General features: G+C 54.9%; 1 protein-coding gene across 1 annotated transcript in view; it reads left to right on the top strand.

Moving 5' to 3' along the window:
* The first annotated feature begins 3,054 nt into the window (after positions 1–3,054).
* The window catches only part of EFHD1 (EF-hand domain family member D1), a 38,473-nt gene continuing 26,193 nt past the window's right edge, over positions 3,055–15,334 (top strand). The window contains exon 1 of the mRNA XM_046644259.1: positions 3,055–3,484. Within this exon, the coding sequence (XP_046500215.1) occupies positions 3,189–3,484 (296 nt within the window). The 5' untranslated portion in view covers positions 3,055–3,188. The remainder of the gene's footprint in view (positions 3,485–15,334) is intronic.

The raw sequence follows: 15,334 nt of genomic DNA, 5'->3' as shown, positions 1-15,334 counted from the left end.
AGAGACTCTCTCCTGCAGGAATTTTCAAAGGGAGAGCTGGCAAATTGTGTTTCCCAAAGATGGTCACAGTAGAATATACGCCATCTCACACGCTGCTGTTAGATGTGTTGTCGGCACTCCTCCATTGAGAGGCGATGATCCACGTTTCCTCTCCTTCGTGACTGCCGTGGCCAATAGAGTTCAGCTATGGCATCTTATGCCTGCGTCGTAAAAGGCGATACAGCTTCTCCCTGACTCTCCCTCCTTGGAGCCCCGCCCTTGGAACCCAGTGACCATGTTGTGAGGAAGCCCAGCCCAGGAGAGTCCTTGTGTGGTTGTTCCAACCAACAGCCCCAGTGAAGGGCCAACCATCCTCCAGTCTCAACCCTGTACCTGGGAGGAAACGAGTCTACACATCATTCCCGCCCCCTGCCTTGGAGCTGCCCTGCCTACGCCAAGTGGAGCACAGAAGAGATTTTCTTATAAAGTTCTACCCAAATTGCAGATTTGTAAGCAAAGCAAATGTCGTTTGGAACCACTAGATTTGGGGACGGTTTGTTACACAGCAATAAACTACTGAACAAGACGTCTTGGAGTTAAAACACTGGCCTGATTTTCCCTATGAAATGCAGAGCCTCCTGTAGCTCCCCAGAGGATTTAGTGAAATAATGAGCTCAGAGGATGACACGAGGGGAAACTCTTTCAGCTGCTCAACAGCCGGAACATCGGCCCTCCTGTACGTCTTCATTTTAAGCAACAGCATTTCTTTTCTGATTTTAGCAGTTTCATATATTCCTTGTAGAAAATTCAGAAAAACAGGAATTAAAAAAGAATGAAAATGATCTGACTCCCAGCATTTACAGCTGTTAATTTGGTCCTTTCTCTTTAGTCTTTTTTTTTCCCGTACATTGAAATTTATTTTGCAAAACATGGGTCGTACTGGCACAGCAATACTGACACTGGCCCATCAATCAGCAGTCAGGTTTGGAGTCCTTTGCCAGGCACCCAGCTGGACGCTGGAGATGGGAGAGCAGGGCTTTTCCAGCAGTGGCCATGACTGTGGCCACCTCAGGTCACTAGTGACATACTGAGACTGCATTCCTCAGGGTGGTCAGGGGTGGCCTGGGGAGCATCACGGGTACCTGCTGCTTTGCTGCCAGGGGTGGGTACAGTTTAGGAGGTGTTCCATCCTCTGCCCCTACCTCAGTGGAGGGGAGACTTGGGAGGTCCCTGGCGGGCACAGCCCCCAAACTCTGCCCCTTGCAGGGGAAGTGCCTTTTGAGTGGCACCCAGGTGACAGCTCATATTATACATGCATGTTATGGGAAAGTGCTTCCTTAGAGATCCGCTGTGCAACACAGAGCCTGTAGTTAACAACACGGCACTGTGCTCTTTAAAATTTATTAAGAGGGTAAATTTCATGTTAAATGTTCTCACCAAAAAATCCCCAAAACCAAAGGGGTGCAAAGAAACTTTGGGAGGGATGTGTTTACTGTCTTGACTGTGGTAATGGTGTTGTGGGTGTTTGCACATGTCCAAACTCATCAAATTGTATATATTAGATACATGCAGGCTTTTGTATATTAATGACAGCTCAACAAACCTCTAAAAAAAAAACAGTGCTTCCTCATTTGGAAGCACTTAAATGAAAAAGTTGAACTGGATTCAAAATCCACTCTCATTAATATGAGAATTTTCAACATTATATTTGCAGATGAAACAAAAGGAAGAGCTATTAGATTCTTTAAATTTAACATGAGGTGTGGTAAATTTTAGTATGTAAAATGATTGTTTACGTTTCTTATTACCTGCTCATGCAAAGTTTCTTGTTGATGGAGACCATTAAGAATTTTAAATCTTTTTTTGGTGTGTGTGCGAAATGTGTCACTTAAAGTGTTCAAAACAGAAGTGACAGCATAGCAAAGCTAGTCACACCACCAGGTCAGGAAGGGGAGCACCCAGTGATGTATTTGAAGGAGTCTAGCAATTGCCATTTCAAGCATAAAGGCTGCGTTTGCAGAACCACATCAATTTGTTTAGTAGGGACGTTTAAAAGATTTTATTTGATGCCTTTATTTAAAAACTTAATATTTTCTCTAACACCCCTTTTTTTTTTTTTTTTTTAACATTTTTTCCCCCGCTAGGCCTTTACAGATGCGGGAAGCCCTGCCGGGGCCTCTCTGTGACCTGGGAGCCCACAGCCTGGCAGGGTCGCGGACACGGACCAGGTCAGCAGCCACCGAGGCGGTCAGAGCAGAGGCTGCGGGCAGGGGCAGACCAGTGTTGACGAGATCCTCCCCAGGGCTCGGCTGACGTCACAGCCACCCGCATCAGCCTTCCTTAGGGAGCGTGACTGCACTTGTTTTTACCCTCTGGTTCAAAATGCTGCTTTATTTCTTATTTTCAAGCTTCTTTTTCTTTTCCTTCCTGTGTGTTTCACAGAAAATGTCGCAGCCCCCGACGCCGCGCTGGCGTCTTACCTCAGGGCGAACCAGCAGTTCGGTCTCACTTGCTTATTCTTTTTCTGTTTGCTTGTGTGTTTTCGGTATTTTTAGTATGTTTTGGAAACATTTCTTCTCAATGAGTGTTTGAAACGCAGCCGTCCCCTCCCCTCGCTCCCTGCGGGCGTCTCCCACGCCCAGACCTCGCGACCAGCGGGTGCCACTCCCAGCTACCGGGACGCGTGGAGGTCTCCCGAGGGCGCTGGGCTCCCCCTAACCCCAGCCCGTCCCGGGCCGCGAGCGCCTCCAGTCGGGGCACTTCTGGGGGACGAGAAAGGAACCCCCCGATCGGTCGGTCGGGAAACCTTTTCCCGCTGCCATTCCCCTGGGGACCGCAGCATCCCCGGGCTCCCCCGGAGCGCACGCGGGCGGCAAGGTCAGAGTTGAGCGGGGTGGGGGCGTCCACGCCCGGTCCCGGGGGACGGTCAGTCTCCAGGCCGGAGCCCCGGGGAAGGGGGAGCGGGTCGACGTCCCCGGGAGGTGCAGACACCTGTGGCCTCTGGCGTGGCGGGCGATCCCCGAGTCCTGGCGCCTCCTTAAAGCGGCGGCTCCGCCCCGCCCGCCCCCTTCCCTCGCCCGCGGCTCCACCCAACCGCCAGGTCCCAGCCGCCTGGACAGAGTGTCGTAGAGCCGCGAGCCTGCGAGGAGCACGCCGTCCGCCCAGCCCCCGCGCCGGGTCCCGCGTCCCCGCGTCCCAGATCCGCCGCCATGGCCAGCGAGGAGCTAGCGCGCAAGCTGCAGCGGCGACTGCAGCGCGAGGAGGCGGAGGAGGGCGGCCCCCAGCCCGCGCCCCGCGCCGCGGCGGCCCCGGAGCCGGAGCCCGAACCCGCCGCCCGCGCGCCCCTGGCCAGCGCCGACGCCGAGCTGAGCGCGAAGCTGAGCCGACGGCTGGACATCAACGAGGGCGCGGCGCGGCCCCGCCGCTGCAAGGTCTTCAACCCCTACACCGAGTTCCCGGAGTTCAGCCGCCGCCTCATCAAGGACCTGGAGAACATGTTCAAACTGTGAGCGCCCCGCGCAGCCCTGCGCCGTGCGCCCCCGAGGACCCTGCGCCCCGGACGCGGGAGGGAGGGAGGCGGGAGGTGGCGGCGCGTCCCGAGTCCCGGGCCCCGCATTGGTGGGACAGTGCGGGAGTTCTGGGGGTGCACTTAGCATTTAACCCGACGCCCCCGATCCTGCGCGCTCCCAGCCTATCCCGGCGCCGTGGGGGGACCGGCCGGGCTGGGACCCTGAGAGCCGGAGCCGGCGCCGCAGCTCTCCCGGACCGGGCTCAGAAGTTCCCCTGGGGCAGGCGAGTCCGAGTCCCAGGCTCGCGGGATCCCGACGGCCCCTCTCGCCCCCTCCGCCGGCTTGTTCCGAGATTTATCCCGAGCGCAACTTCTAGGAAACCGAGACGCGCCGCGCCTCACCTGCCAGCTTTAGCTCCCAAGGGAGAAATTAGCCCTGTTGTCCTTTTACCTTTTAAAACAAAAGAGGAAAGTTCTCCTTGGCTACTGCTCGGGTCTGATGTACCAACAGAGGCTGAGAACCGGGAGTTTGTTCAACTCGTAGCGAAAGATCAGAACGTTCCTGGAGCGAGCGCGTCCTTGCCTTCCGGGCAGGAGGCGCCCGTCCGAACCGGACATGGCAGCTGGCAGCCGGTCCCGGGGGGCTCATTCCTGTCCTGCTGTGTAAGCCCCAACCCCGGGCGACGGAGGCAGCCTCGAGAGCCCCCGCTAGTCTGCCTTGCAGCCTGGGAGTTCCCTGGGCCTCAGTTTCCTCATCTGCAGAGTGGGGGCATTAATCGTCCCTGCCTTTTAAGGCCGTGAAGCGTTTTGCACACCGTAAGCTCCTAACCGAGCTATTAATATTATTTCCAGAATTGGGCCACGACCGGAAAAATGCCCGGGGGAGCGGAGGCCGCCGGCCAGGTCATGCTTGGGGCGTTTTAAAAAGCGCTTGGAATGTGTTTGTCCTCCGCGTGGAGGTTCTATTTAAAGGCGCTGTGGCCGGCACTGTGTGGACGGAGCCTCGGTCCCTTCCTGAGGCTGGGCTGTGGTCCAGCCCCAGCCCCGGCGAAGTGGTCGGCAGAGGCTGGCACCCCGAGCCGCCGCGCCTGCCTGGCCCCCCCGACGCCCCGATTTCGCCGTTCCAGGCGCTATTCTCCGGTCTTCCCACCTGGTGGGTTTAGTTGGGGCAATTAAGGAAGGCTGAGTTAGGGCAAAGGAATGCGCGCCACCAGGAGGGAGACGGTCAGTGGTTTGACAGAGCCTCTTTGATTGATTCGAGGTTGTGCCTTTCACGGGAAGACCGCTCGGCATGGCTACTCCCACTCCAGCAGTTGCCTCCAGTCGGGCTCAATTCAGGCAGGGCGTCTTGGGGACCTTTGTCGTCAGGTTGCTTTGTGGTGATTTGGGTTTCTTTTATTTTCTTATTTTTATTACTATTACTTTTTTCTGCAGAACAATCTTTGAAAGGATAAGTTTGCTAGTTGGCTGCTTAAGAATGATAAAGGGAGTCCACACAGCCAGAGGGTCTTGGGAGACCAAGCACGGTGGCATCGGTGAGGAAGCAGGTACCAGAATAGAGTCAAGCTAAAGGGATGACCGTGTGTGGTGTGGGGTCCCAACAGAGCTGGCAGTGTGGCCTGTGCGTGGTACTTCTTTCTCCAGAACTACTGCATCTGTCTGAATTCTAGGTTGGGTTTTCTGTCACTTTCAACCAAAATTGGCATAAACAAAAAGGAGATTAATTGGCTTGTAAAACTAGAAAGATTCTGGTGTCAGGTATGGCTGGATCTAGGAGCTCAGATAATGCCATCAGTGCTTAGCTTCTCTTTTTCTTAAGTCAGTTTCTTCTCTGTGCTGTCCCCATTCTCAGGTGGCTTATCCCTGGTGGTGGCAGTGTGGCCACAGCAGCTCCAGGAAGTCCAGTGGGAAAGAGTAACCACAGCAAAGGGCTTATTGTGTGCGTGTCTCTTTTTTTGTAGCTTTACTATTGTTTCGTATTGGCCCTGAACCAACTACTGTGGCAGGGGAATTCTTGGTCTCACTGGCCAGGCCTGAGCCACATGCCCCCCTGCAGTGGGAGCGCAGCCCTGCCCCTAGCAGGGCACAGCAGAGGGGAAGAATGGCTTTCACAGGCACCTCTGGGGGCTCCTGCTGAGGAAAGAGGGACATGTCCTGGTGGCTGTGAATGACCTTCACAGCTCCATCCTGGACCCTGGCTGTGGTCCAGCTCGGGCCTGCTGCTTTGCTCACCTTGGCCGCGAGCATCCTGAGCTCCCATCAGCAGGCAGTGGGATCCAAGGCACAAGCTGTTGCAAAGAAAGCCTCCCGGGGATCATCCCCGTGTCCTAGAAGGCAGAGAGGCAAAGCTGCTACTCCTGTTAGAGTTAGCTGAGCAGCGGCTGGTGGCACCAGTGCGGCAGGGGAAACAGTGTCGCCTTTGGAGCCAGAGAGGCAGAGCGTCAGACAGGGCCCAGGACCTGTGACCTAGGGCAAGCTACATCATCCCGCCAAGCCTTCGTTTTCTTGCTGGTGAAATGGGCGCACATCCCACCTTCTCACGAGGGCCAGGGGGCTGCTGCGGCTGCCAGGGGCCACTAGGGGATACTTCCTTCCTTACCCGACAGTAATTGAAAAGGCCCCCCTTAAACCTGGCGTCAAGACCCGATTATCCGGGGCCAGCCCCATGGCCCGTGGCCGAGTGGTTAAGTTCCCGCCCTCTGCTTCAGTGGCCCAGGGTTTCACCGGTTTGGATCCTGGGCACAGACATGGCACCACTCATCAGGCCATGCTGAGGCGGCGTCCCACATGCCACAAATAGAAGAACCTGAAAGTAGAATATACAACTATGTACTGGGGGGCTTTGCAGAGAAGAAGGAAAAAAAAAGGTTGGCAACAGATGTTAGCTCAGGTGCCAATCTTAAAAAAAAAAAAAAAAAGACCCAATTATCCCTCATGAGTCTGGGGAGAGTGGGGACATAGCTTCCTCATTCTAGGGTCATTAGCAGGCAAGTTTCATAACCACTTGAGTCTTTTCATCTGTAAAATGAGGCCATAGTTCCTTTCTCAGGGTTTTGTGAGAACTGAGAGGAATGGGGGACAAGTTGGCATGTGACAGACCCGGTCCTTGGTGAAAACCATCCCTCGACTTTAGCTCCGGGCCCTGTGTCCCTGTCTGGACCTCCCCGCCCCCCTTTCAGGCTGCCCACGCCCTGTATAAAAACAGGGATTCCTTGGCCCCCACCCCCTGAGCTTCCACAGGCTCAGCATCCTCCAGCCGAGCCCATTGGTTTCCCCCTCAGGTGCTTCTGCCCAGTTTCCTCCACCTGGGAGGCAGCTAAAACTTCGCTGTCCCCACCCCACCAGAGTCAGGGGCTCCCGAGCCTGGGAGGTTTTGTCGCCTGGACACCTCTGACGCAGCTCTGGTTTTAGCCCTCATCCACCCTCGGTACCCGGCACGTGGCGGTGACTCCAGCTGATGGACAAACCCTCATTCTTATGAAGGGGCCCTGATGTGCGTGTGGTCACTAGGTCAGCCCAGCCCCTCTGCCACCCCCCGGGGTACCCCTCTTCCAGCCGCTATGAGTTCCTTCTGGGCGACCGTCTGGCTCTGGCTCTCTGCCCGAGCCCGTCAGCCTGGGGGGCTGCCTGCACCCTGCTGCCTGGCCCAGGCTGGGGCAGAATGTGGGCCCCCCTCCCACCAGAAGGCTGCTGTGGGGCTTGGCATTTGTGGATTTGCCACCTGTCCCGGGCTGGCAGTGCCGCCTGTCCTGTGGCTGGCCCTCCTCAGCCTGCTGATGAGCTCGTTGGTCCCTGCTTAGCTCATGGCCCAGCCCAGATTCCCTGCCGGCTTTCTTTCATGCTTTCCTCTTCCTGCTGTCCTGCATGACTTTTTTTATTAACTGCATGACTTAGTAAAAGAGAAATGAAAAGCTGCGTCTGGGTAGGTGATCTTGAAAACCGAATTGCTGGCACCCTCCTCCCCACACCTACTCTGCACTGACCCTTATCTGCAGCTGCCTTGGCCACTGGCTGACGGCCCCTCAAGGAAACCCCTGTGGGGGCCTCCCGGGCTCCTATGCTGCCCGGAGGAGCCCCACATACGCTGACCCCTCCCTGAGTCTTCTCGCTGCCCTGTGAGTGTATCAGCTATGGCAGCACCCCGTCTAGCCAGCAGCTGGTCATTACCACACTTCTGCCCCAGTTGAAGCATGGTCTCTGCCTCCCTTTTTCTTTTTCCTTTGGTTTCTTTGCTTAAATAAATAAAAAACGAAAACATGTTAAAAATCCCAAAGAACATATAGTGCATCAACTTGTTTCCATTGAGTGACTTTCCACATTTTATCCCTTGCAGGAGCCGTGTCGTGAGCTGTTAACATGAACTTGGGAGCCACACTTCCTGGGTTCAGACTCTCACACTACCACAAGCTACCTGGAAGGTTACTTTGGTCAGGGTACAGAAAAGCCCTGTGCCTCAGTTTCCCCATCTGTCAAGTGGGGCCAGAATAGTACCTGCCTTGTGGGATTAAATCAATTAAGATATGTGAAGCAGTTAGTTCAGTGCTTGGCCCGTGGTGAGGGCCCAGTGGGTTTAAATCACGAACTTTCAGAGTGTCACATATCTGTAGTTTTGGTGGATGTGCTAATTTTGTGTCACCGTTTCGCGTTGAGTAATTCACAAACACTTTGCAATGTCTGGTTTATCCTTTGAAGTTGATTTCCCCTGCGGTTTGAGCTGTGGCATGGCAACCTGGCCACTTGGTGAGTAACTGATCCCCCTGGGGCTGCACCCTGCTTGGCGTGCGCCCCTGTCCGGGCTCTGTTGAACGGACTTGCTGGCCCCGGTGCCGGGTGAGTGGATGAGTGTCCTGGGGCTGCCGCAACAAAGTACCACAAACTGCGCAGCTTAAAACAACAGAAACTTCCTCTCTCACGGTTCTGGAGGCTGGAATCTGAAATCAAGGTGTCACAGGGCCGTGCTTGCCCGGAGCCTCTGGGAAGCATCCTTCCTTCCTCTCTCCTAGCTTCTGGTCGTCCCAGCAATCCTTGGCATCCTTGGCTTATAGACGCATCACCCTCCCCGCGGCCTCCATAGTCCCATGGTGTTCTCCTTGTGTGTGTGTCTTCGTATGGCCTTCTTATAAGGACGCTAGTCATTGGATTTGGGGCCCACCCCAATCTAGTATGACTTCACCTTCATTTAATGTATTACATCTGCAAAGACCCTATTTCTGAATAAGGTCGCATTCTGAGGTTCTGGGTGGCTGTGAATTTTTGGGAGGACCCTATTCAACCCATCACTGTGAGTGAGCAGAGATGCCCAGCCCATGTGGCACGGTGAGGGTCCTCGTCACCTCCTGACAGTATGGGGACCGGGGGTGGGGGGGTGGAGGTGGGGGGAGTCCCCCCAGGAGGCCCTTAGGTTTAGGACCTTCGGAGACTTAAAGCAGAGCTGGCATGACTCCCACCCCCAGGAGAAGGGGGCCAGTCATGCCAAAGCCCAATCGTAACTTGAAGGGAGTTGCCATCTGATGTCAAGAAACAAAACCAACAGAAAACCCCCTGCTTGTGCCAGGAGTGCACTTACTTTCAGCAAGAATTTCACCTTTAATCCGAGTCTCTGGATCCAGATTCTGATGTCGCCTCTGAGTTCATTCGGAACGTGACTTGACCCGCACAAAGTACACCTGTTCTTTCTTTTTTTTCGGAGCCTGAAGGATTTGTGCAGATACTGCAAAACGTGGTTTGCTCTTTCACATTTGATTTTCCTACTTAAAAGCATTTTGCTTCAGGATTTCTTACCTTTTCAAGTTAAAAAAAACAAAACCGGACCCTTCCCAGCCCGTGAGCCTGTGGGGTTCTGGGAGTGGGGTCACTTGTCTTTGTGCCCCCACTCCTAAATGGGGCGCGGTAGAAGAAAGAGAATTTTCTAATGAGTGTGGGAAGCCAGAGGTGTCATCAGCACTGCCAGAGAAAGTTCCCTCTCGGCTTCCAAGCATGTTACTGGATAGCCTGGGCCAAGAGAATCGTGGCCTGATTTTGAAGGAAAAGTGGGGAGGGCCCAGAAGAAACTGACTCTCCAGTGTGTGTCCAGGGCTGTAATCCGAGCTGGCCGAGCGGTCAAGGTTAGACAGGAAATTTTAATTACCCCGGCTTATCCAGGGGCCTGTTTCAAAGGGAGGTGATGAGGGCCGCCACTTAGAGGCCGGCCTCGAACGCAGCATCTTAATGTGCAGCTGTGATGTTTCTGCAGCACGCTAAAAGCTTGTGTTTCAATTCCCCAAAGAGAGGGTGGGAGAGGAGCGTTCGGCTCCGGGAAAGTTGGCCTTTTGTTAAGAATCTGAAATGATGATGTCACCCGATTCCCGCATCACCACTGAACCCCGAAAAGTTGAGGTTGTCGTGGAACTCTTCTTTCTCATCACCCCCTCCCCTCATTTCCTTGCCTCCTCCTTACACTCCTCTCTGAGGGAGGGAGAAAGGGGTGTAGAATTGGAGGGCCAGCAATTTGCCAAAGAGGCGAAATGAGCCATATTAATAAGGAGTTTGGGGGGTGGGGGCATGGGAGATGGGGGTGGTAGCGGTGAGGCACTCGCCCATTCTCATCCTGCTCTTTTGAGTGAACTGACTTCAAAGATGGGAAAGGCAGATGGGCATCAATGGAAGTTAAGTGCTTTTTCCTTACAGAAGGGCCAGAGCCTCTGACTCCGATAGTAGCTTCAGTCCACCTTGGTCCACCACAGATGTGAGAGCCCCTCGCCTGCCCTGGATTTTGCACGTCTGACTGTTCTGGGCGGAGGGTAGGGCAAGAGAAGCCAGGCTCATTTGAATCCCCGGGGGGCGTTCAGCCAGAAGCCTGGCTGACTTCTGTTTGGGGCCTTGGTCTCTGGCAGAAAGACTGTGACTTGGAACTATTTCTTAGACTAGTTTAAGCTAAGCACTGGTTGTTTTATTTGCCCAGCTTGTGTGATGAACGCAGTGTAGGAGGAGCCGGAAGGCCTGCCCACAGTTCCTTTCTCTCTCTCTCTGAAGTCTCCTCCACTCTCGTCATTCCAGAGCCATCGCATTTTATGAGAACTTGAGTGATGGGAATTTGAAATTGAGTGATTAAATTTGAAAGTGAGTGACATTAAAATCTCACATTAAGCAAAAAATGTCCTTTTCCTTTTCTCCCTTGCAAGATTAGTTAACAAATGCCTGGTTCCAAAGCCATCAGATCCAAAGGACTCTAACTTAATTTATACTCTCCGCCCTGTGGTACCCCCAAGTCTCGCTAGTGAATAGAAATACCTTCTTCCTTAAATTTGAGGGGGTCTGGTTTTCGCGGGGCTACACCATGTGTGGTTTCATGGCGTGCCTGGGCCAGTGGATCTGTAAAGATGTGTTGGATGAACCTATTTGGCCTGTGGACCCCAGGGTCTCTTTGCCACTCTCAACTCTGCCATTGTGATAGAAAGCAGCCACGGTTAATGTGTAAATGGCATGGCTGTGCCCCAGTAACAGTTGGTGAGCAGGATTTGGCCTGCAGGCTATAGTTGGCCAGCCCCAGCTAGGCGGTTATTTTGGAATCTTCTGAATCCTGAGCGCTGTGAATCTGTTGGTGGCCTTACTCAACCCTTTCCTCACTTCTCGGCCTTTCCCCCGTCACTGGGCAGACCTCAGCTCCCAACGGGGAAAGAGACAGAAGCAGAAGCAGGCAGCAGAGTGAGGCTGGAGCTCCAGGACCCCAGAGTTTCTTTGGGAAGATCAGTGCTGAAGCGGGAGCAGCAAATGCATCTGCTCCTCCTGCCAATGAAGGGGGCTGGGCAGCTGGCACCCGCAGCAGGGGTCCCCAGGGAGACATTCTGCATCCTCTGAAGGGCTGCCTTGGTGTTACTTCCCCCGAGAGGTGGTCCCAGGTGTGTGTGAGCCAGACTGTGGTCAAGAAGGGCTTAAGAACTCCAGATGAAGAGGAAAAATGAAAGCTGACTTGGTGGCACGGGGACCTCAGCCTTGGGTGTCTGCCTCCTTGAGCCCCATGGTTGGAGCAGGGGGTCTTCACCTCAAATCCATGGACCCTCTGACATCAGGTATCCAGCTGCGAGCACACAGTTGCTGGGGAGACCTACCTTCTCAGGGGGGATTATGGCCCATTTCCCCAAAGTTGAGCCCCACTGGTTTGGAGGGAAAAAGATTAGAATCTCACAATTTAAAGAAAACTTAATTATTTTTCATTATGAAAGCATTACATTCTTTGCTTAAAATTTCTTGTAAAATTGTGAAGATATTTGCAACTTGGAGAGTGGAGTCCTATGTTGCTCTCTTCCCAGAGGATCATCACCAACGGGTCAGGTGCCTGTTCTTAAATACAAATGTTGAGACCGTATATGCCTTGTGACGTGTATTAGTTGAGACCTTTGGCTCAAGTGGTGGAAAACCCTGTCCCGAACTCGCTGATCCATAAAGAAATGCATTATCTCACCTAACAGGAGTCCAGAGGTCAATGGTGGCCCTTGGGCATGGTTGGCTGCTGCTGTCAGCAAGGACTCGGGCTCAGTCCTCCCCTGCGCCCCACCAGTCTTTGTGTCGGCTTCATCTGTGGGCTGGTACAAGATGGTGAGTTTCCCCACATCACATCTACTCTGGCATCTCATTGGCCAGCACTGGGTCATGGGCCCACCCAGCCACTGGCTGCCCGGAAGGAGGTGATGACTGTGATTGGACCATGATTGGGTGCCTTTCCCTGAGGGGCAAGTACTTGCCCAAAATGGGGGTTCTGTACGTGAGCAAGGGAGGGGTTGGCCCCAACAGTGTCCCTTTTTGGCCTCTTCCTGAGCAGTGTCCTGTGGCTCTCTTGTGTCCCTTTGTGCTTTGTGTACATGGGATGGACTTTTAGATGGTAAGCTTGGCTTCTGGAGACCAGATAGGGAGCAGCCCATCCACGGGGGCTCCCGGAATGCCTAAAAGCAGAGGTCCTTCCTCTGGGACACTCACTTCCGCCATTTTAATTGAGAGCCCCTATGATGTCTCTCTTTGTCGTTGTAGATCCGTGGCAGCTGGGAGTGCTGTGTGTGTATTTTGGGTTGGGGGTGGGACATGCGTGTCTATGTTAACTGTCCCCTAGGCCAACTTTCAATAAATCCGCTGCTTTTGCCTCAAGTAGCCCTCCCATCTTACAGAGAGCCTGGCATTGCTGCAGCCCGCCACCCCGCCTCTGGGTTTGGAGGGCCCACCTGGCTTCCTTGGGCAGATTGACCAGTTACACCCCCGCCTGCTTTCTGACTTTCAGAACTGTTTGCTGGCACCCCTCCTTCTCCCTAGCCCCCCTCCCCAAACCTCCTTTATTCTCTTTCTCATCATGGGTCATGTGCCTCTAATTTCCTCTCCTTTCAGAAGAATCTCCAGATGGGGAGGCGGGGAGGAGTCACCCTGCATTGAGGGGTCTCCTTCCTTGTAGCGGCTGCCTGGGGTTCTGTTGCTAAGGGCCCCTCTCTCGGTCTGGAGGCCTTTGCACAAGTCCTGGTAGAAGTGGGCGGGGGAGTGTCAGGGAGTATCCGGGCCTGGTTTTATTTTCTTTCAGTCTCAGCCTAGCTGCCCCTGTGTTGCTGAATGAAAGTCAAATCTTTGGTTTTGGACGTGAGGTCTGGGGGGCCAGTGACAGCAGCAGCCCCTCGTGGCCAGTTACTGGAGCCGTGGGGACAGGGCAGGAGAGCAGTGGACTGCTTCCAGCTGTGCCGGGCTCTGATTCCAAAGTGGGGACCCCTACCTCTGCCGGGGGTGTGGCTGCCTGTAGTTGGCAGTACACCCTTAGCCCTCTGCCAGCCTGGATCAGGAGTGCAGGAAGTGGGAGCATCGTTCGGGACTTACAAACTGCCACGTGCCCACGCTGGCCCCTGCTCCCCATCCTGGTGGGAATGGCAGAGGGACCCGAGGGCTGCAGCTGATCCCAGCCCTGGGGTCAGACAGCTCTGGGGAACCCCCAGCCCGACCTGGCATGGCTCATTCAACACTGGTGGTGCCTGGGACGGCAGTCCCTGGCCATCGGCCCTCTACAGACAAGATCTGCCTGCTGACCGTCTCAGCTCTGTGCTGACGGGGACCTGGGGAGCACTGTTATGGACTCAGAGAGGTGCTGGCCCCAATCTTGCCCAGCTCTGCCCAGCTTGGCCTCGGTGACAGGGTCTCTGTCCCCTCCCTAAATGCCCCGTGCTCCCCCCACCCTGCCTACAAGGACCGACTTCATTGAGCTCTGGGCTCCCCTGACACCACCTAACAGCCACTTACAGAGCACCGGTGTGCAGACACTGCTCTTAGCGTTTTCACATCATAAACCTATGAGGTGGGTGCTGTTATCACCCCCCATTTTACAGATGAGGAAACTGAGGCACAGAGCTGGGTAACTTCCCAGCGTCACACATGGTACAAGTTGTGGAGCTGGGATTTGAACCTAGGTGGCCTGTGCTCTTGTCCCCTGTGCCAAAAGCCATTCTCATTAGTGTCGTTCCCACCTCCAGATCTCAGCCATCCTTGACACGCCCCACTGCATGGCCAGGTGGGGCCATGGGTGGCACGGCCTCTGCAGGCTGCCTGACCTCCAGGCCTCGCTGGACTACCCGCCCCAGGCCTGGGGCACCTGGCCTCCCCCATCCATCCTACTTGTGGTGACTTCCTGCTGGAGCCCAGATCTCGTTACCTTGCTTTCTTCTTCAGAAGCCTTTGTGGGTTGGGGGCAACATACAATATTCAGTAGCTCCTTAGCACCCATGGGACAAATGCCAGACTCCTCATAATGACCCTCAAGGTCAGTCCCAACTGGGTGCTGCATTTTTCTCTCTCGCTGGTCCCCCTCAGCCTGTCCCTACTCCTGCTGGGATGATGGCCCCCCACAGCCCCTCTCTCATACCCCCGATTGCCAATTGATTGTACTTAGGTCTGTCCAATTATTGTCATTTCTTGTAGGTTCCCTCCCCACTCCAAGGGACGGTCTTTGTGGTTGAGTGTGGCTAACATCTTCCTCCAGTTCCCACGCCCATCCCGGTGTGGGCCCAGGACCGGGGTGCCGTGACCCCTGTAGAGGGTCTGGGCGCTGCCTCTGGAGCTGCACTGAGGCCCTAATTACTGCCCAGGGAAGCTTCGGCCCCCAGGGCTGTCTAGAGAATGGGAGGTTTGTGAGTTCCCTCCGGTAGTGCCGCCGACTACATGGCACACGGGCACACGGCTGTAAGTGAGATGTGGAAAAAAATAAGTGACCACCTTCTCAGGTTGTCCCCAAGATCGCGTGACCACTCGGTGTGCAGTCACAGCCTTAATTAGGTCACTCGGTGCCAGCCCATCTTCTTTCCACTGAGGGAGCTGCAGGTCCCTGGGCCCCCAGCCTGGCTGCGGGATTTAAGGTAGTGCCAGCCCAGAGGAGGAACACAGGAAAAGGACTGGCTGGCAGGGAAGCGGTGTGGGGAGATGGAGACTCAGGCCCAGAGGCTGGCAGCCGGGGTGCTCTTCCTTCCTGTTTGGAGGGATGGCCGAGTCCCCCACTGTCTGCTTCAGCTGGGCCTGTGGCCCCTGGCTTTCCCCAAGACCTGCGCCTCCCCCCGGCCATTTCCCCTGACTCCTGGACTTGGGGGCCCCTCCCTCAGGACTTTTATAGGAAGTGTTGGGAGCCAAGGGGAGACACCCCATTTCTGCACCTTCCCAGCAGGGAACCGACCCTGCTCATTTCGACATCCCTGATGAAAAGAGCCCTTTCAGCCCCCCACCTCCCCATCAGGGATTGCTCAGGGCAGGTTTCCCACGGGAAGCCTGTCCTGTTACTCATTCTAGTTTTGGCTGATATCTCATTACTGACCTGTTATCTCGTTGTCGCTGGGATGTTCCTTTGGGGTGGACATGGGG

The sequence above is a fragment of the Equus quagga genome, chromosome 17 (assembly GCF_021613505.1).
Source record: "Equus quagga isolate Etosha38 chromosome 17, UCLA_HA_Equagga_1.0, whole genome shotgun sequence".
NCBI lineage: Eukaryota > Metazoa > Chordata > Mammalia > Perissodactyla > Equidae > Equus > Equus quagga.
This window is presented reverse-complemented; position numbering and strand designations above follow the sequence as displayed.